Source organism: Dysidea avara, chromosome 6, assembly GCF_963678975.1.
Source record: "Dysidea avara chromosome 6, odDysAvar1.4, whole genome shotgun sequence".
Lineage (NCBI taxonomy): Eukaryota > Metazoa > Porifera > Demospongiae > Dictyoceratida > Dysideidae > Dysidea > Dysidea avara.
Window position 1 is genome coordinate 39,374,487 of NC_089277.1, and position 13,498 is coordinate 39,387,984.

Sequence of the window (13,498 nt, forward strand, 5' to 3'; positions counted from 1 at the left end):
CTTGTTTTGTCAATTCAGTCACATTATCAAATAGTGTGATGCATGTTCACTGCAACGTTATAGACGAGAATGGTGGACGTTGTATTGCTACACAACTGTTGATGAAAGGTGCCAAGGCACAACTGTATACGGATGCATGAAATGAGAAAGAGCTTTAATTTACAGCAATAGTCAACACAAACTTTGTAACTCATGTACAGATTAGTTTACTGTGTAAAGTAATGATGCGCATATTTCATGCTGTGTATACACGATCGCTCTGTTTTTGTTTTTTTTGTTGTTGTTTTTTTTTCTGTGGTAACACTGTAAAACTGACTGTACTGTGAGGGATTTGTGTCATAGTGGCAGAGATTTTGCAAGTATTAGAACTAAGGTGCTGGTCAACAATATATTTATACCATTCGATAATAAGATCTGGTGGTTGATAGTACATACTTTACATGCTGCTACACTATCGTTTACGGTTATATACGGCAATTAGATGAAACAGATCATGTGATAGGGGAAGAATAGATGATTCTAGCAGTATGAACTGGGTGCTGATAGGCCATTCCAGCATTGAGGTACATTATTATAAGGTACAAAACCTGGTGAATAATTGGTTGCTTATACTATACAATCTATTTATAGATGTAATTTATTTCCCAACAATAAAATTTAATTGAAGTTAACATAAAAGGTTGGTTCCGACATTGATAGAACGTGCACATTCCCGGAAGGAGCTAATAGTATCCTGACTAACCAGTTTGATGGGTATATTAACTGACGTGAATTACACCTGGCTTGAAGAAACGACACGAGGTAAAGCTTTACCAAAGCTCCAAAGAACGGTTGTCACTGATTTAGAGAGTTGCTGCTGCTAACTCTCCAATATTTCTGTATCAGCGAATCATAACATGAGTTGCACAAAATCTCGTACTTGTGGTTTCTGTCAGTAGAAAATTGTTTGAAGACCTGACATCAGATCCACTTTCACCGGGGCACATGACTACACTATCTACCAGCTGACGTACAACACTGCAAGTGCTTTTATTGCTGTATGCCACTTTTATGCTTATACCACAACTCACTAATACCATGTATGCCATTGCTGTCTGCATGTTTATGATTACAACTAATAGATCATTTGGGTACTGATTTGTGTGTATATGTGCTACGTTGTAAGTACGTCTTATAATACATGCATACATACTGATATTGAGCCTATCTATGTATGATAGTGACAAGGGGCAGCCATTCCAAAAGCATCAACAGTTAATGATAATAAAATTTATTTTAAAACCTGGGTAGAAATTGGGCGCAGTGTTGCTTACTAAGAGATAAATAAATAAAGTTAGTTTGGTACCTATTTGCATGTCGCTGTGGTCTATGTTACCATAGCCTAGATGGCTCTACTTAGGATGTCAAATCGAGCGAGTGTCACGTTGGACAGCACGTAGGCTCCAAATTGCTATAATCACTATATACTGCATGGCTACATGATTGCTTTACCCATCCCACATAGCTGTTGTGTACATATGCGGGTTCCTATCACTGCTGCTCCTACTGCTGCTACTATCGCTTTCCATGACTGCCTTACCTACCCTACATAGCTGTTGTACACATGTGGGTTCCCACTGTTGCTGCTGCTGCTGCGATTATTGCTTGCATGGCTTCGTTACCTTCCCCACATAGCCGCTGTACACATGTGGGTTCCCAGTGCTTAATCCAATTCAATAAATATATAATCCACACCACGTGCCGTCAACTGCATAGCTGAATAAGTAAAAAAAAATTCTGTCCAATGACTTCTCAGTTTCCCTTTGTCACTCCAAAGTTAGCACAGTAGGCTAGTAAGCACTAGACACCACAACCTGAGGAAGCATGCTGTTTAAGCTTCATTTGGTAAATACTTAATATAATTGTATGGTATGTAACGTTAAGTAGATGTATGTGTTTATGGTGGAAATAACTATCCCCTTCCCCCCTTCAGGAGTGGGTGCAAGGAGCCTGGCTCGCTTGCATTAAGTGCTCGGGGGTGGTTGGGTGGCATACAAGCAAGCGTATCGGGCTCGCACTTAGCCTTCCTATGGGGGGTGGGCAGGGGACCTTGCATATGTTAACCTCAGAAAACTTGGGTCATGTAGAGTTCATAATATCCCTTTTACAAACGAAAATGTCCCTCACACAATTATCACACAACACCACTGCTACAGTGAGGCAATTAAAGCACGGTTTGGTAACCCTGCTACATGCTGTGATTGTGCAATCCTCACCTGCCTAAATTTCAATTTAGAAGTTCTACATGGTATCCTGTACACCTTGTATTAAGATATTGCTAACAGCTAACTTGTTCCTGTATAGTGGCATAGTGTTACTGAGAAAATCTTGCATGAGAAGTATTGAGTTGCCAACAATAAGTAGGTATGTACAACTAGTGATGTGTACAGCCACAATGTGTATATATTTACATGTGTGGTCATGTTCTGTGTATTGCTTTGTGTTTGTCCTATGAACAATACACTACTAGCACTCACTAGTTCCTCCAGTCCGTGCCACTTATCAGAAGGGTTGGACCAGTCAACTTTGTCCAGTGGTAGAGTGACCTCCCCCAAGAACAAGTTGTGTCTCCAAAAGTCATTATGCCACACCCCCACCTTGAGGGTGTGTTTGGATAGTTCCTGACGTTTGATTGGATACTATAGTGATAGTGACATCACATAATATCTACTGGTAAACATCACCACATGTAATGATTGTTACTACCTTAATAGTTTCATTGAAGATGGGGTCAACTCCTTTCTTAACTGAAGTCTTCTTCTTAGTTGACTTACTCTGGTCAGGTAGTAGATAAGTCTTCACATAACTATAGTACAATTGGATAACATGGGATAACATGAGACAACATGGGATAACATGAGACAACATGGGATAACATGGGATAACATGGGATAACATGAGATAACAAGGGATAACATGAGATCTTGTAGCTAGCTCTTAGACTAGTACTTTAAGAGGTTTATACATGATGCCACAGTAGGATATATTGGATAATACTTTCCACATAGAAGAGTGAAATAAAACACCAAACTTCATGATAATTAGATTCTTGTGCTGCGTACTGTATTTACTGTCGAGTGTAATTAATTGCAGTGATGTAAAATAATGATACATAATTATGTCTATAGACTGTTTGCATCAACTCACTGAGCCTTTAGTATCAAAATGTGCACATAAATTATTTGTCTAAATCTATTTGTAGTGTTATAACTACATTTTCAAGTTACCGGCACATTTGTTACATTTCCTCGCCCACATTCTAAATGTACACCATGACATTGTTGTATCAATCCCTAGATCAATGCTAATGATGCCTGTCTTGTAAGCTAACAGGAAGAGCATTTTTGTTTTAGGCTTTTCCAGTTTTGATGAATGTAGTAAACAACACTGGGCTGGACTACAGGTTACTAACTATTTAGTAACTCCACCACAGGTTTCTATCAGATTTAGCTCAAACATCAAAGAAAATATTGTGTACAGTTTTCAATCAATAGTTAGAATACAAAATGCAGGATAATGGTTCTACAGAATTGTTTTGTGTTGTTAAGTCTTCGTTTTACTCAGGTGGTACCACAAGGCCTGAGAAACCAGCCATTACTATTCATTTCAGCTCCAATGTATTGCTAGAATATTGCCATGTTTCTATGGAGCCTAAGCATGATCTAGAGACCACATTTTCAGCTAATCAAATTTCAGTACAATAGAGCCTGTAAATAACTGAGGGCACGGTTTATATAACTTTTATGATTAAATAGAATTTGTTAATTGGCAACAAACAAGCTTATACAGTCTATTACTAAATAAGGTAACATACGGGTTAGTGTGGTTCTCATCAATCTTATTGGGTGGAGTTAATCCTCGAACCTTGTTGATTGACACCTTGAGGGTATTATCTGTGTCAGAATAGGACACACCCATCTGGATCTCCCCGGTAACCTCATCATGAGTATACATCATTGACCCGCTGTAAACACTTCTCATGTCTGACTGGAAGGTGTAAGATAATACATGTATACATATGGAAATGTAACTCTATAGTACATACATTAAGTATGAGTTAAAGCGCTATTGTGAGTGCTATACGTCAAATACAGCAGAAAAAAGTGGGTGAGAGACAACAATATAGCATGAGGCAAAGCTGAGTGCTTTATGTGACCTGCTGAGTGAAAACCTGACATGTTTGCAGAGTTGGGGGTAACTAGTTACTTTTGTAACTAAGTTACGTAACTGATTACTTTTAAAGTAATTAGTAATATAACTAGTTACTTGCTTTGTAACTAGTAACTTGTAACTAAGAGTAATTATTTGAAAAGTAACTAAGTTACAATAGTAACTAATTACAGTAATTAGTGACATTGTAACTATAACTAATTATACTTTAAAAGCAAGAGCACTTCAATTTTTGTGCCATATATGCTACAGCCACATTAAGTAGACAGATTCTGTATACTGTTCTCTATGATTCAGCTTGAGTAACAGATGTAGCAATAATTAAAACTGACCTGAAATAGCCACAGAATTGTTATTTTAAGTGCACTTATGTATTGCATCCCTAAATGGTGCATCCCTTACTGATGCATAGCTGAGCAAAATTCATGTTACAAAAGCTAAAAACAAGTCATAATTTATACTACGAAAGTAACCTTTTGAAAAGTAATTGTAACTGAGTTACATGGGATAAAAGTAACACATAACTAGTAACTAGTTTCTTTTCTGAAGTAACTATCCCAACTCTGCACGTTTGTATAGTTCTGTTTTTAAATAAATTCCTTTGAAAAACAACACATGCTACAAAATACTGTCATTTTATGCGTACATTTCAATAACTTTGGTAATCATTGAAAGAAGGCATGAATTGAAATATCTAATACATCACTGGATTTGCCTAGTCATGCAGAATACGAATATCATCGTTTTGTTTCTGTGCAATGAAGCAAATGCGAGTTACATGTGTTTGTTTACATTGCAGTAAAACGTAAGTTTATCGTCATTGTTTGTAAGCTTGAACAGCCTTCTTGTGTAATGGTATGGCTAGATAACAACTGGATAAGGGATTATACAGCTGAATTAGGGTAACACAATGGTACAAGAGTCAAGCAAGGGTTGTAATATTTACTCACACTTAAGAGACTGTCTGCCTTGTACACTTTATCACCATCATTGTCATCATCCTATTGTAATTATGCAGTGTAATAATCATGATTGCATCTATTCAAAATCCTTACATCTGAGGTTTTCAATGTTGTAGTAAAATTGACATGATTTCTCATTGTATTTTCCTTAGTTAAAGCTCTGAACTCATAATCGTCCAATTCAAATGAAGATTTCTTTTTTGATTTGTTAGGAAACGTAAGATGAATAGTTTCCTCTCCATCATCATCACTAGAAGGATGTACTAGTATAGCCTTGAGTGGACTGGAAGTGTTGATTTGTGAAGCCTTATAATCACCATCATCACTAATCTTGCTATCATCTTCAGGACTTGTTATATCATAACTACCACTGGCCTGTAGTGTGTCCTCGTTGTTCACGGTATCAACATCCTGGAACAGTGTGTAGTATAATATAGTGTATGTAGTACTAACGTGGCCCCTATATTATATGGTACATATGGTCAGGTAAAGTTTTTCCTAGTCAAAAATTTATACCCTTCACCCTTCAGGCTCATGCAATGGAAATTAATTTCCTTGACCTTGAGCTCAGGCCATCTAAAAGCCCTTAGCCGGTTTATGCTTTACATACACCAACCTGTGGTCAGGTAACGTACTTGTGATCTATTTGCACTTGTAATTCACTTACCACGGTTACCAAATTATATTAAAAGCTACACAGTTCAACCCTTTGCCAAGTAACTCTTGTTAATTATGTGTCCTAGTATCATGTGATGGCTACTTTGGCACTTATAATACAAATTTGGTCATTGATAAACCCTTGCATTGCAGCCTTGGGGTTTATCAATGGTAAACTTCCATTGTCATTGAACTAGGGTAGTATATAAGAGGAATACTCCATGGTTGATATATTGCACATATAAATACTAACATGGTTTCTTGGGGTATAACTGACATTATACTGTATCACACTCTTCCTATCATGTATGCATATCAGTCACATCTCTTGTAAGTGCATTACAATTGTAAAATAACTGGTTTTCATTGAAACAATTTGTATTCCATAACTTCAAGGGTGTAGCCAGGGGGTTTGGACGGTTTGGATATAAATCTCACTTTCAGAGGTAGAATTTTTCAAAATTAAAAAAAATCACACAAACTCTTACAGCCCTGGAGCTCTCTGGCATGGCTCTGTACTACTTTTGAGGGTCACATCGCATTAATGCTGAATCATTAATGAATTAAGTACTGTATCACATGATCAATTGCACACATGATGTATGATGGAAATGGCACATGACTCTTGGTTCAATTAGTTGAGACATATTACAAGGCAACAGCTGCGATAAACGTGAGTGGTCGTGTTATATGTGTGTCTGATTAGCGCAAACTGTGGTGTGAATAGTTGATGTACATTTACATGATGATAAACATTTTGTTTATTTGTCATATGTTAAGGGGACGTGATGTCTCAAAAATATTGGAGTACAAGCCAAGTCTGAAGTTACTGACTATCAACAGGAGGACTGACTGAGAATAATGCATACCCGGAAGAAAGTATCGCCAACTACATAAGGGACTGAAATGTGCAAAGAAGTTGAAGTTGGCTGGAAGCGTAGTATTACAATAGGTTATTGTTTCTACAAGCTGCATGAACAGCAGTGTGTAGGTTTTGGCTAGTTAGATGCACAAACAACACCTTTAATGTTACTGCCCAAAGTCACATTTTGTGTATGCATCATTTTCATTCAAACATGGTTCAGGGGAAGCACCCAGGCCTTCCCCCAAGGACAATCCATGCACTTTTCAAATCCAAACCCTCTTCCAGAAAATCCTGACTACACCCCTAAACTTTAGTCTATTATATGCAAGTATGGAGGGTTGTTGAATTATTTGCACAGTGTGTCTTTGCATGGTTTTTATGATGTACCACTTCCTCCAGTTTTAACCTATTTAACAACTACAGCATAAGAACTTGCTAAATCTGCCTATTCTACTACACACTACAGTGTTTCTGCTACACGAGTTCTATGTATGACATATATATAGTTGCAAACTTACATCATCATCATCTAGTCTGATGATAGAAGTAGGAGTCTTCACAGTGATCAGTGGAATGATTGGTTGTAAGAGAGATTCTGTAGCACTGGACTTATCATTGAATACCAGCCTCTTGGGTGATTGTGGAGGTGAACTAGCTGTCACAGGTTGTGGATGATCATGAGGTACAGGGATGGAATAGCTCTCTGAGGGAAAAAGACAGCACTGTTGAACATGTATAGAGCTACATAAGAGAGTGTATATATTCTTATTATAAGTGCACACCCACCCACACACATGCACACACACACACACGCACGCACACACACACACACACACACACACACACACACACTAGGCTCCGGCCTATTATGCCCAAAATTTTACCTATTATGCTTTTGAGCAATGCTCAAAAATTAAGCCTATTATGCTCAAAATTATGCTTTCAAAATCAAGATTATGCTCTAGAGCTGATTGTTTTATTAGAGTATATCAGCCTTTCCTGACTGCTGTATTAGAGTAAGTGACTGCTCTATTAGAGTATCTCGATCTTAGTTCTGCAAAGTGTGAATAACCAACAAAGAAACAGTTTAATAAGTTATATTACGTGTTTGTAAATATGAAATGCATTAATAATACTATTGGCAGTGATTATTTGCTTTCTTTCAGGCACGCGTATTGCGCATTTTAATTAAATTTTCAAATATTGTCCCTATTATGCTGGCATTATGCTTGATGCTTTTGGTCACCTATTATGCTTTAAATTATGCCGGCATAATCGGCCGGTGCCTAACACACACACACACACACACACACACACACACACACACACACACACACACACACACACACACACACACACACACACACACACACACACACACACACACACACCTTGTTCATCATCACTCAACAACATTACAGTCATTTCTGTAGGTAAGTTGTTCTGTTCTTCAATGTTCTGATGTTCCTTCATGCTTTGTTGTTCTTCATCCGTTTCTTTTTCCTTGTGTTCACATCTAATTTGTTTATTACCACTTGAAAAAGCTACAGTCATTGTTGTAGGGTTGTTTTCTTTTTCTTCTTCATCTTCTTTGTCTCCTTGTTTATCGGTGTTGGAAAATACTACAGTCATTTTGGTAGGGTTATTCTGTTCATGGATGCTTTGTTGTTGTTGTTGCTGCTCTTCTTCATCCTCTTTTTTTTCTTTTCCTTCTTTTTCTTCACTACTGGAAAAAGCTACAGTCATTGTGGTAGTGTTATTTTGTCTTTGACTGTTTTCATCTTGTTGTTGTTGCTGTTGATCTTCTTCTTCTTTGTCTTCCCCTTCTTCTTCATCTTCTCCTTCCTCTTCCTCTTTACTACTGGAAAAAGCTACAGTCATTAAGGTAGTGTTACTCTGTTTGAGAATGCTTTCATCTTCTCGTTGTTGCTGTTGATCTTCTTCTTCTTTGTTTTCCCCTTCTTCTTCATTTTCCTCTTTACTACTGGAAAAAGCTACAGTCATTGAGGTAGTGTTATTCTGTTTGGCATCTTGTTGTTGTTGTTGTTCTTCTTCTTCTTCTTCTTCTTTTTCCTCTCCTTCTTTATCTTCTTGTTTATCACCACTGGAAAAAGTGGCAACCATTGTGGTAATGTCATTCTGTTTGAGGATGTTTTCGTCTTCTTGTTGTAGTTGTTGTTCTTTGTCTTCTCTGTCTTCTTCTTCTTCTCTTTCTTTATCACTGCTGGAAAAAGCCGGAGACATTGTGGTAATGTTATTCAGTGTGTGAATACATTCATGTTGCTGTTCAACTACTTTTCCTTCTTCCTCTTCTGCTTCGTCTTCCTTATCACTGCTGTAAAAAGTTTCATTTTCATTTTCTTGTTGTTCTATTTCCTCTTCCTCTTCTTCTTCCCTTTCCTTGCCTTCTTTGTCTTCCTTTTCTTTATCACCACTGGAAAAAGCTACAGTCATTGTGGTAGTGTTAATGATGTTTGCATATTCCTCTTCTTCTTCTTCTTTCTCTTTTGTTTCTTCTTCTTCTTTCTCTTTTGCTTCTTCTTCTTGTTCATCACTGCTGAAAAAGTCTGCAGTCATTGAGGTAGTATCATTGTGTTTGTGGAGGTTTTCATCTTGTTGTTGTTGTGGTACTTGTTGCTGTTCTTCTTCCTTTTCCTCTCCTTCTTTGTCTTCCTCTTTTTTATCACCACTGGAAAGTACAGTTGTTGTGGGAGTGTTACTCTGTTTAAGAATGCTTTCATATTCTTGTTGTTGTAGTAGTAGTCGTTCTTTTTCTTCTTCCTCTTCTGCTTCACTTTCTTCTTTATCACTGGTGGATAATGCTACATTTTCATCTTTCTGTTGCTCTTTTTGCTCTTCCTCACAGTCTTCTCCTTCTTTCTCTCCTTCTTCTACCTCACCTTCTTTGTCTTCCTCTTTTTTATCACTGCTGGGAAAAGCTACAGTCATTGTGGTAGTGTTATTTTGTTTGAGAATGGTTTCATCTTCTTGTTGTCGTAGTTGGTCTTCTTCTTCTTCTCCTTCTTCTACCTCTCCTTCTTTGTCTTCTTCTTGTTTATCACTACTGAAAAAGGATGTAGTCATTGTGGTGGTGCCATTGTGTTTGTGATGGTTTTCATCTTCTTGTTGTTGTAGTTGTTGTTGTTGTTGTTCTTCTTCTTCTGCTTCATCTTGTTGTTCATCACTGCTGGAAAAAGCAGCAGTTATTGAGGTAGTGTCATTGTGTTTGTGAAGGCTTTTGTCTTGTTGCAGTTGCTGTTCTTTTTCCTCTTCTTCTCCTTCTTTGTCTTCCTCTTTTTTATCACTATTGGGAAAAGCTACAGCCACTGTGGTAGTGCCACTCTCAGACTGATTGAGAATGCTTTCATCTTGTTGTTGTTGTAGTAGTTCTTCTTCTTCTTCTACTACTACTACTAGCTCCTGTACATGTTCTCCCTGTACATCTTCTTCATCACTATCTTCTTTATTCACCTTATCTGCTTCTTGCTGAAGCATTTGCTGGTTATCGTAAACCTGGTTATTTTCTTCATTTGATTGTAAACAATGAAGAAGGTTTTGTTGTTTATAGTGAAATTCTTGCTCCATTTCACTACCACCCAAACTGAAGGATACCGACAGCATTTTAGAAGTGTCAAGGAAAATAGTTGATAATTCACTGATGTACAACTTCCTATACATAATAGAATGCAAAACAATAATGATCATTTATTGGTGATGTTTAGTGATGGTTTATAATGGCGGTTTATTGGTGGTTACAATTAGCACAACAGCAGCTATAACAGTGGAACCCTTTATTGTAATAGGTACGTGTAGATCACTCTGTACACAAATGATACATTTGGGAAATTTCAGATACAACATATGAAATTGTCATGAAATACTTCTGAAACATTTCATGGTTTTTGCCATGAATTTTAACTTTTCATGTGTACTACACCCATCATTGTGAAATCTCTAATAATGCCATGAAATTTGATGTGCAAACTTTAAGACATTTCATGGCAATTCATGGTATATTCCATGGAGCTGATGTAAGTTTTCATGGCAAAAGCATAGGAATTTCATGGCATACTTCTCTGTAGGGACCCACCTATTATATCTTTTACGCTCAATATTTTTGCCTCAGTTCTGATGTTTTGTTTAATAAATTTGCACTTTATTATATAATAATAAGTACTCCTTGTTTGTTAGAATTTCATTAGAGTGCAGCAATATAGATATTATTCTGCAAGCAAGAATTTATAGTATTACACAAGTATTCTGCCTATTATGCTAGCATTATGTTCAATGATTTCAGGCACCTATTATGCTCATAATTCTGCCAGTAATTCAACATAAGTGTATGGACAGCAAAACACGAAATAAGTGAATGTGACTTCATGGGTATACTTACAATGCCTTATTAGTGTGGCTATATATTTTATAGTTATAACACGCTTACGAGGGATATGACTAAAATATACGCACGATTCACGAGAGCGCGCAGCGCTCGAGTGAGAGTGCGTATATTTAGTCATATCCCGAGTAATCGTGTTATAACTGTTACATTCTACATAATAGTTAGACACCAAGACCAAGGGAACTAAGCGATTTAGTAACCCTGATGGCATGAGGCTGTAGCGTCCCGAGCACAGCGAGGGCGCTACTAAGGGCCAGAGGGGTTACTAAATCGCTTAGTTCCCGTTGGTCGCGGTGTCTAACTTATTTAGACTATGGTTTAAAGTACATACCTTTATAGCCAAAGCATTAGGGTGGGGTGAAAGAGCAATGCAGAACAGCAGAACGGTTTCTTCCTGAAGTCCTTACAGCGCCCACAAAAATAATTATTCGACCGGTAACCAGAGTAACAGCTAGAGCTATAGTAGATATGCCGCTTAGTCTACTATTTCTCCAGAATTATTCGCAGAACACAGAGAAGAATTGTATTACAGTATTATCAAGTACTCCAGTGTACCTTTCATGTTATAATTATTTTTCACGTACAAAATTGCCTGAGGGCGGGTTACTAAATGAACATGTGTAGGTGACTAAATTAGCATGTCAGGTGACTAAGTGATTTAGTAACCCTCTAAATGAGCTATATCATAGTCTAAACCCCAGTAGATGAAAACGATTTTAGATAGTAAGTTATAGTGAAACAGCACCTCCTGGAGATGGAAATCAATAGAAATTCTTGATGGATCAGACGTTTAACACTTTTAATGGTGCCACGCTCACATAGTCGCGATTATATAGTGAGTTATCCACGAAGGAGACAAGAGTTCATTGAAACTTGTTCCAGTTCCTGAGGTGAATAATTGTTGGTTGATTTAGGTGCTTGTTATTAGAGACTTGTTTACCGTTTAGATAAGGATTTCGTGGAATGTGTGAAGTTACACCATATATGGTAAGCGTAGCCACAAAGCGTGGTATATCAGTTATATACCACAGTTTGCCATGGTATATCAGATATACACCACAGCGCGGCGCTTTTGATCTCAACCACAGGTGTGGTATATATATATCATACAGTACGATAGTAACTGTATAGTAGGGACCACAAAGGAGTAGGTGTGGCCCTCGAAATAATATCGCCCAAAACCAGCTTCGATTTTCCCTTACGACGATGAGGCAGTATTGGTGAGGTAAAACTAAGTCCAAACAACCTTTCAGATCGACCCGTAACGTTTTCAACAAGTTGCTACGGAATTTTTTTTTTTAATTATTCAACGGAATTTTCTACTGACTGACTGAGTAACTGACTGACTGACTGATGCCTTCAGACAAGTGTAACTCGATAACGGCTAAGGTTACGGGCTTGATTTTTTCACTGTTCGACTTCGCTTCGGCCCGGCAGGTGCCTTTTGGCATACCGCAGTACGTGCAATGAATTCTTCATGGACTTACCAGTGTCCTCCTTTGTGTCCCATTCATCTTTGCTGACAGGGAAAGGTGTCGATTCGGCGCGAGCACGTGATGACTTCCCTTCAAAACGGAAATCGTCCGTATTTTTCATCGTGGCTATTTCGATTGCAGAGGTGCTTTTCAAACAGTTCTTGATTCGTACTGCTGTGTAACGGGTTGAACATAGCCTACAGTGAAGCGTAATGGATACTTTACTTTTCAGACAATAATTAATATGATTGGGGCGCATAGCACGATTTCTTTCTTTTGGAATGCGTGGATTGTAGAGGTGCTTTTCGAACAGTTCTTGATTCGAAATGCTGTGTAACAGGTTGAACATAGCTGACAAAGAAGCATAACGGATACTTCACTTTTCAGACAATAATTGATATAGCTGGGGCGCGCGGTGCCTCTTCAGATGCGGTATGCATGGGTTCACCAGTCATAATAAAATTATTTACAAAAAAAAAGTTAACAAACAAGTACACGAAAAAATTTGGAATTTTCAACTAGAGTAGGGATCATAGCACACCGATAAAAAGTACTGAAACAAGTTGGAGTAGTCCATGATATTCAATCACTGTAAAACAATAAAAAGTGTTATATCCCTACTGTGCATTTCCGTTATGGTATCTTGAGCACAGTAGGGATATAACACTTCTTATTGTTTTACAGTGATTGAATATCATGGACTACTCCAACTTGTTTCAGTACTTTTTATCAGTGTGCTCACTGCTTGAAGTATCTTAGTTTACTACAGTGGTATATCCCCAGTATATGGAACAGTTAATTGTTTGTTATTTTAGTAGTTTTTCAGTAAACCCGCATCACTGATGTTTTACTGAGAGTTTAAAACTTAGTAAAATAATTATGTTCCATATACTTAGGTTTACTGACACTTTACTATCAGTATAACTACAGT

General features: G+C 37.6%; 1 protein-coding gene across 2 annotated transcripts in view; it reads right to left on the reverse strand.

Moving 5' to 3' along the window:
- Positions 1-13,498, reverse strand: part of LOC136258989 (golgin subfamily A member 6-like protein 6) — a 79,979-nt gene that overhangs the window by 62,685 nt on the left and 3,796 nt on the right. The window contains exons 3-9 of one of the 2 annotated variants that reach the window (XM_066052384.1): positions 8,085-10,363; positions 7,212-7,396; positions 5,265-5,582; positions 5,160-5,210; positions 3,854-4,026; positions 2,746-2,845; positions 2,517-2,678 (exon numbers count right to left, since the gene is read on the reverse strand). In XM_066052384.1, the coding sequence (XP_065908456.1) occupies positions 2,517-2,678; positions 2,746-2,845; positions 3,854-4,026; positions 5,160-5,210; positions 5,265-5,582; positions 7,212-7,396; positions 8,085-10,363 (3,268 nt within the window). The remainder of the gene's footprint in view (positions 1-2,516; positions 2,679-2,745; positions 2,846-3,853; positions 4,027-5,159; positions 5,211-5,264; positions 5,583-7,211; positions 7,397-8,084; positions 10,364-13,498) is intronic. The other variant, XM_066052385.1, reaches the window with a different exon arrangement.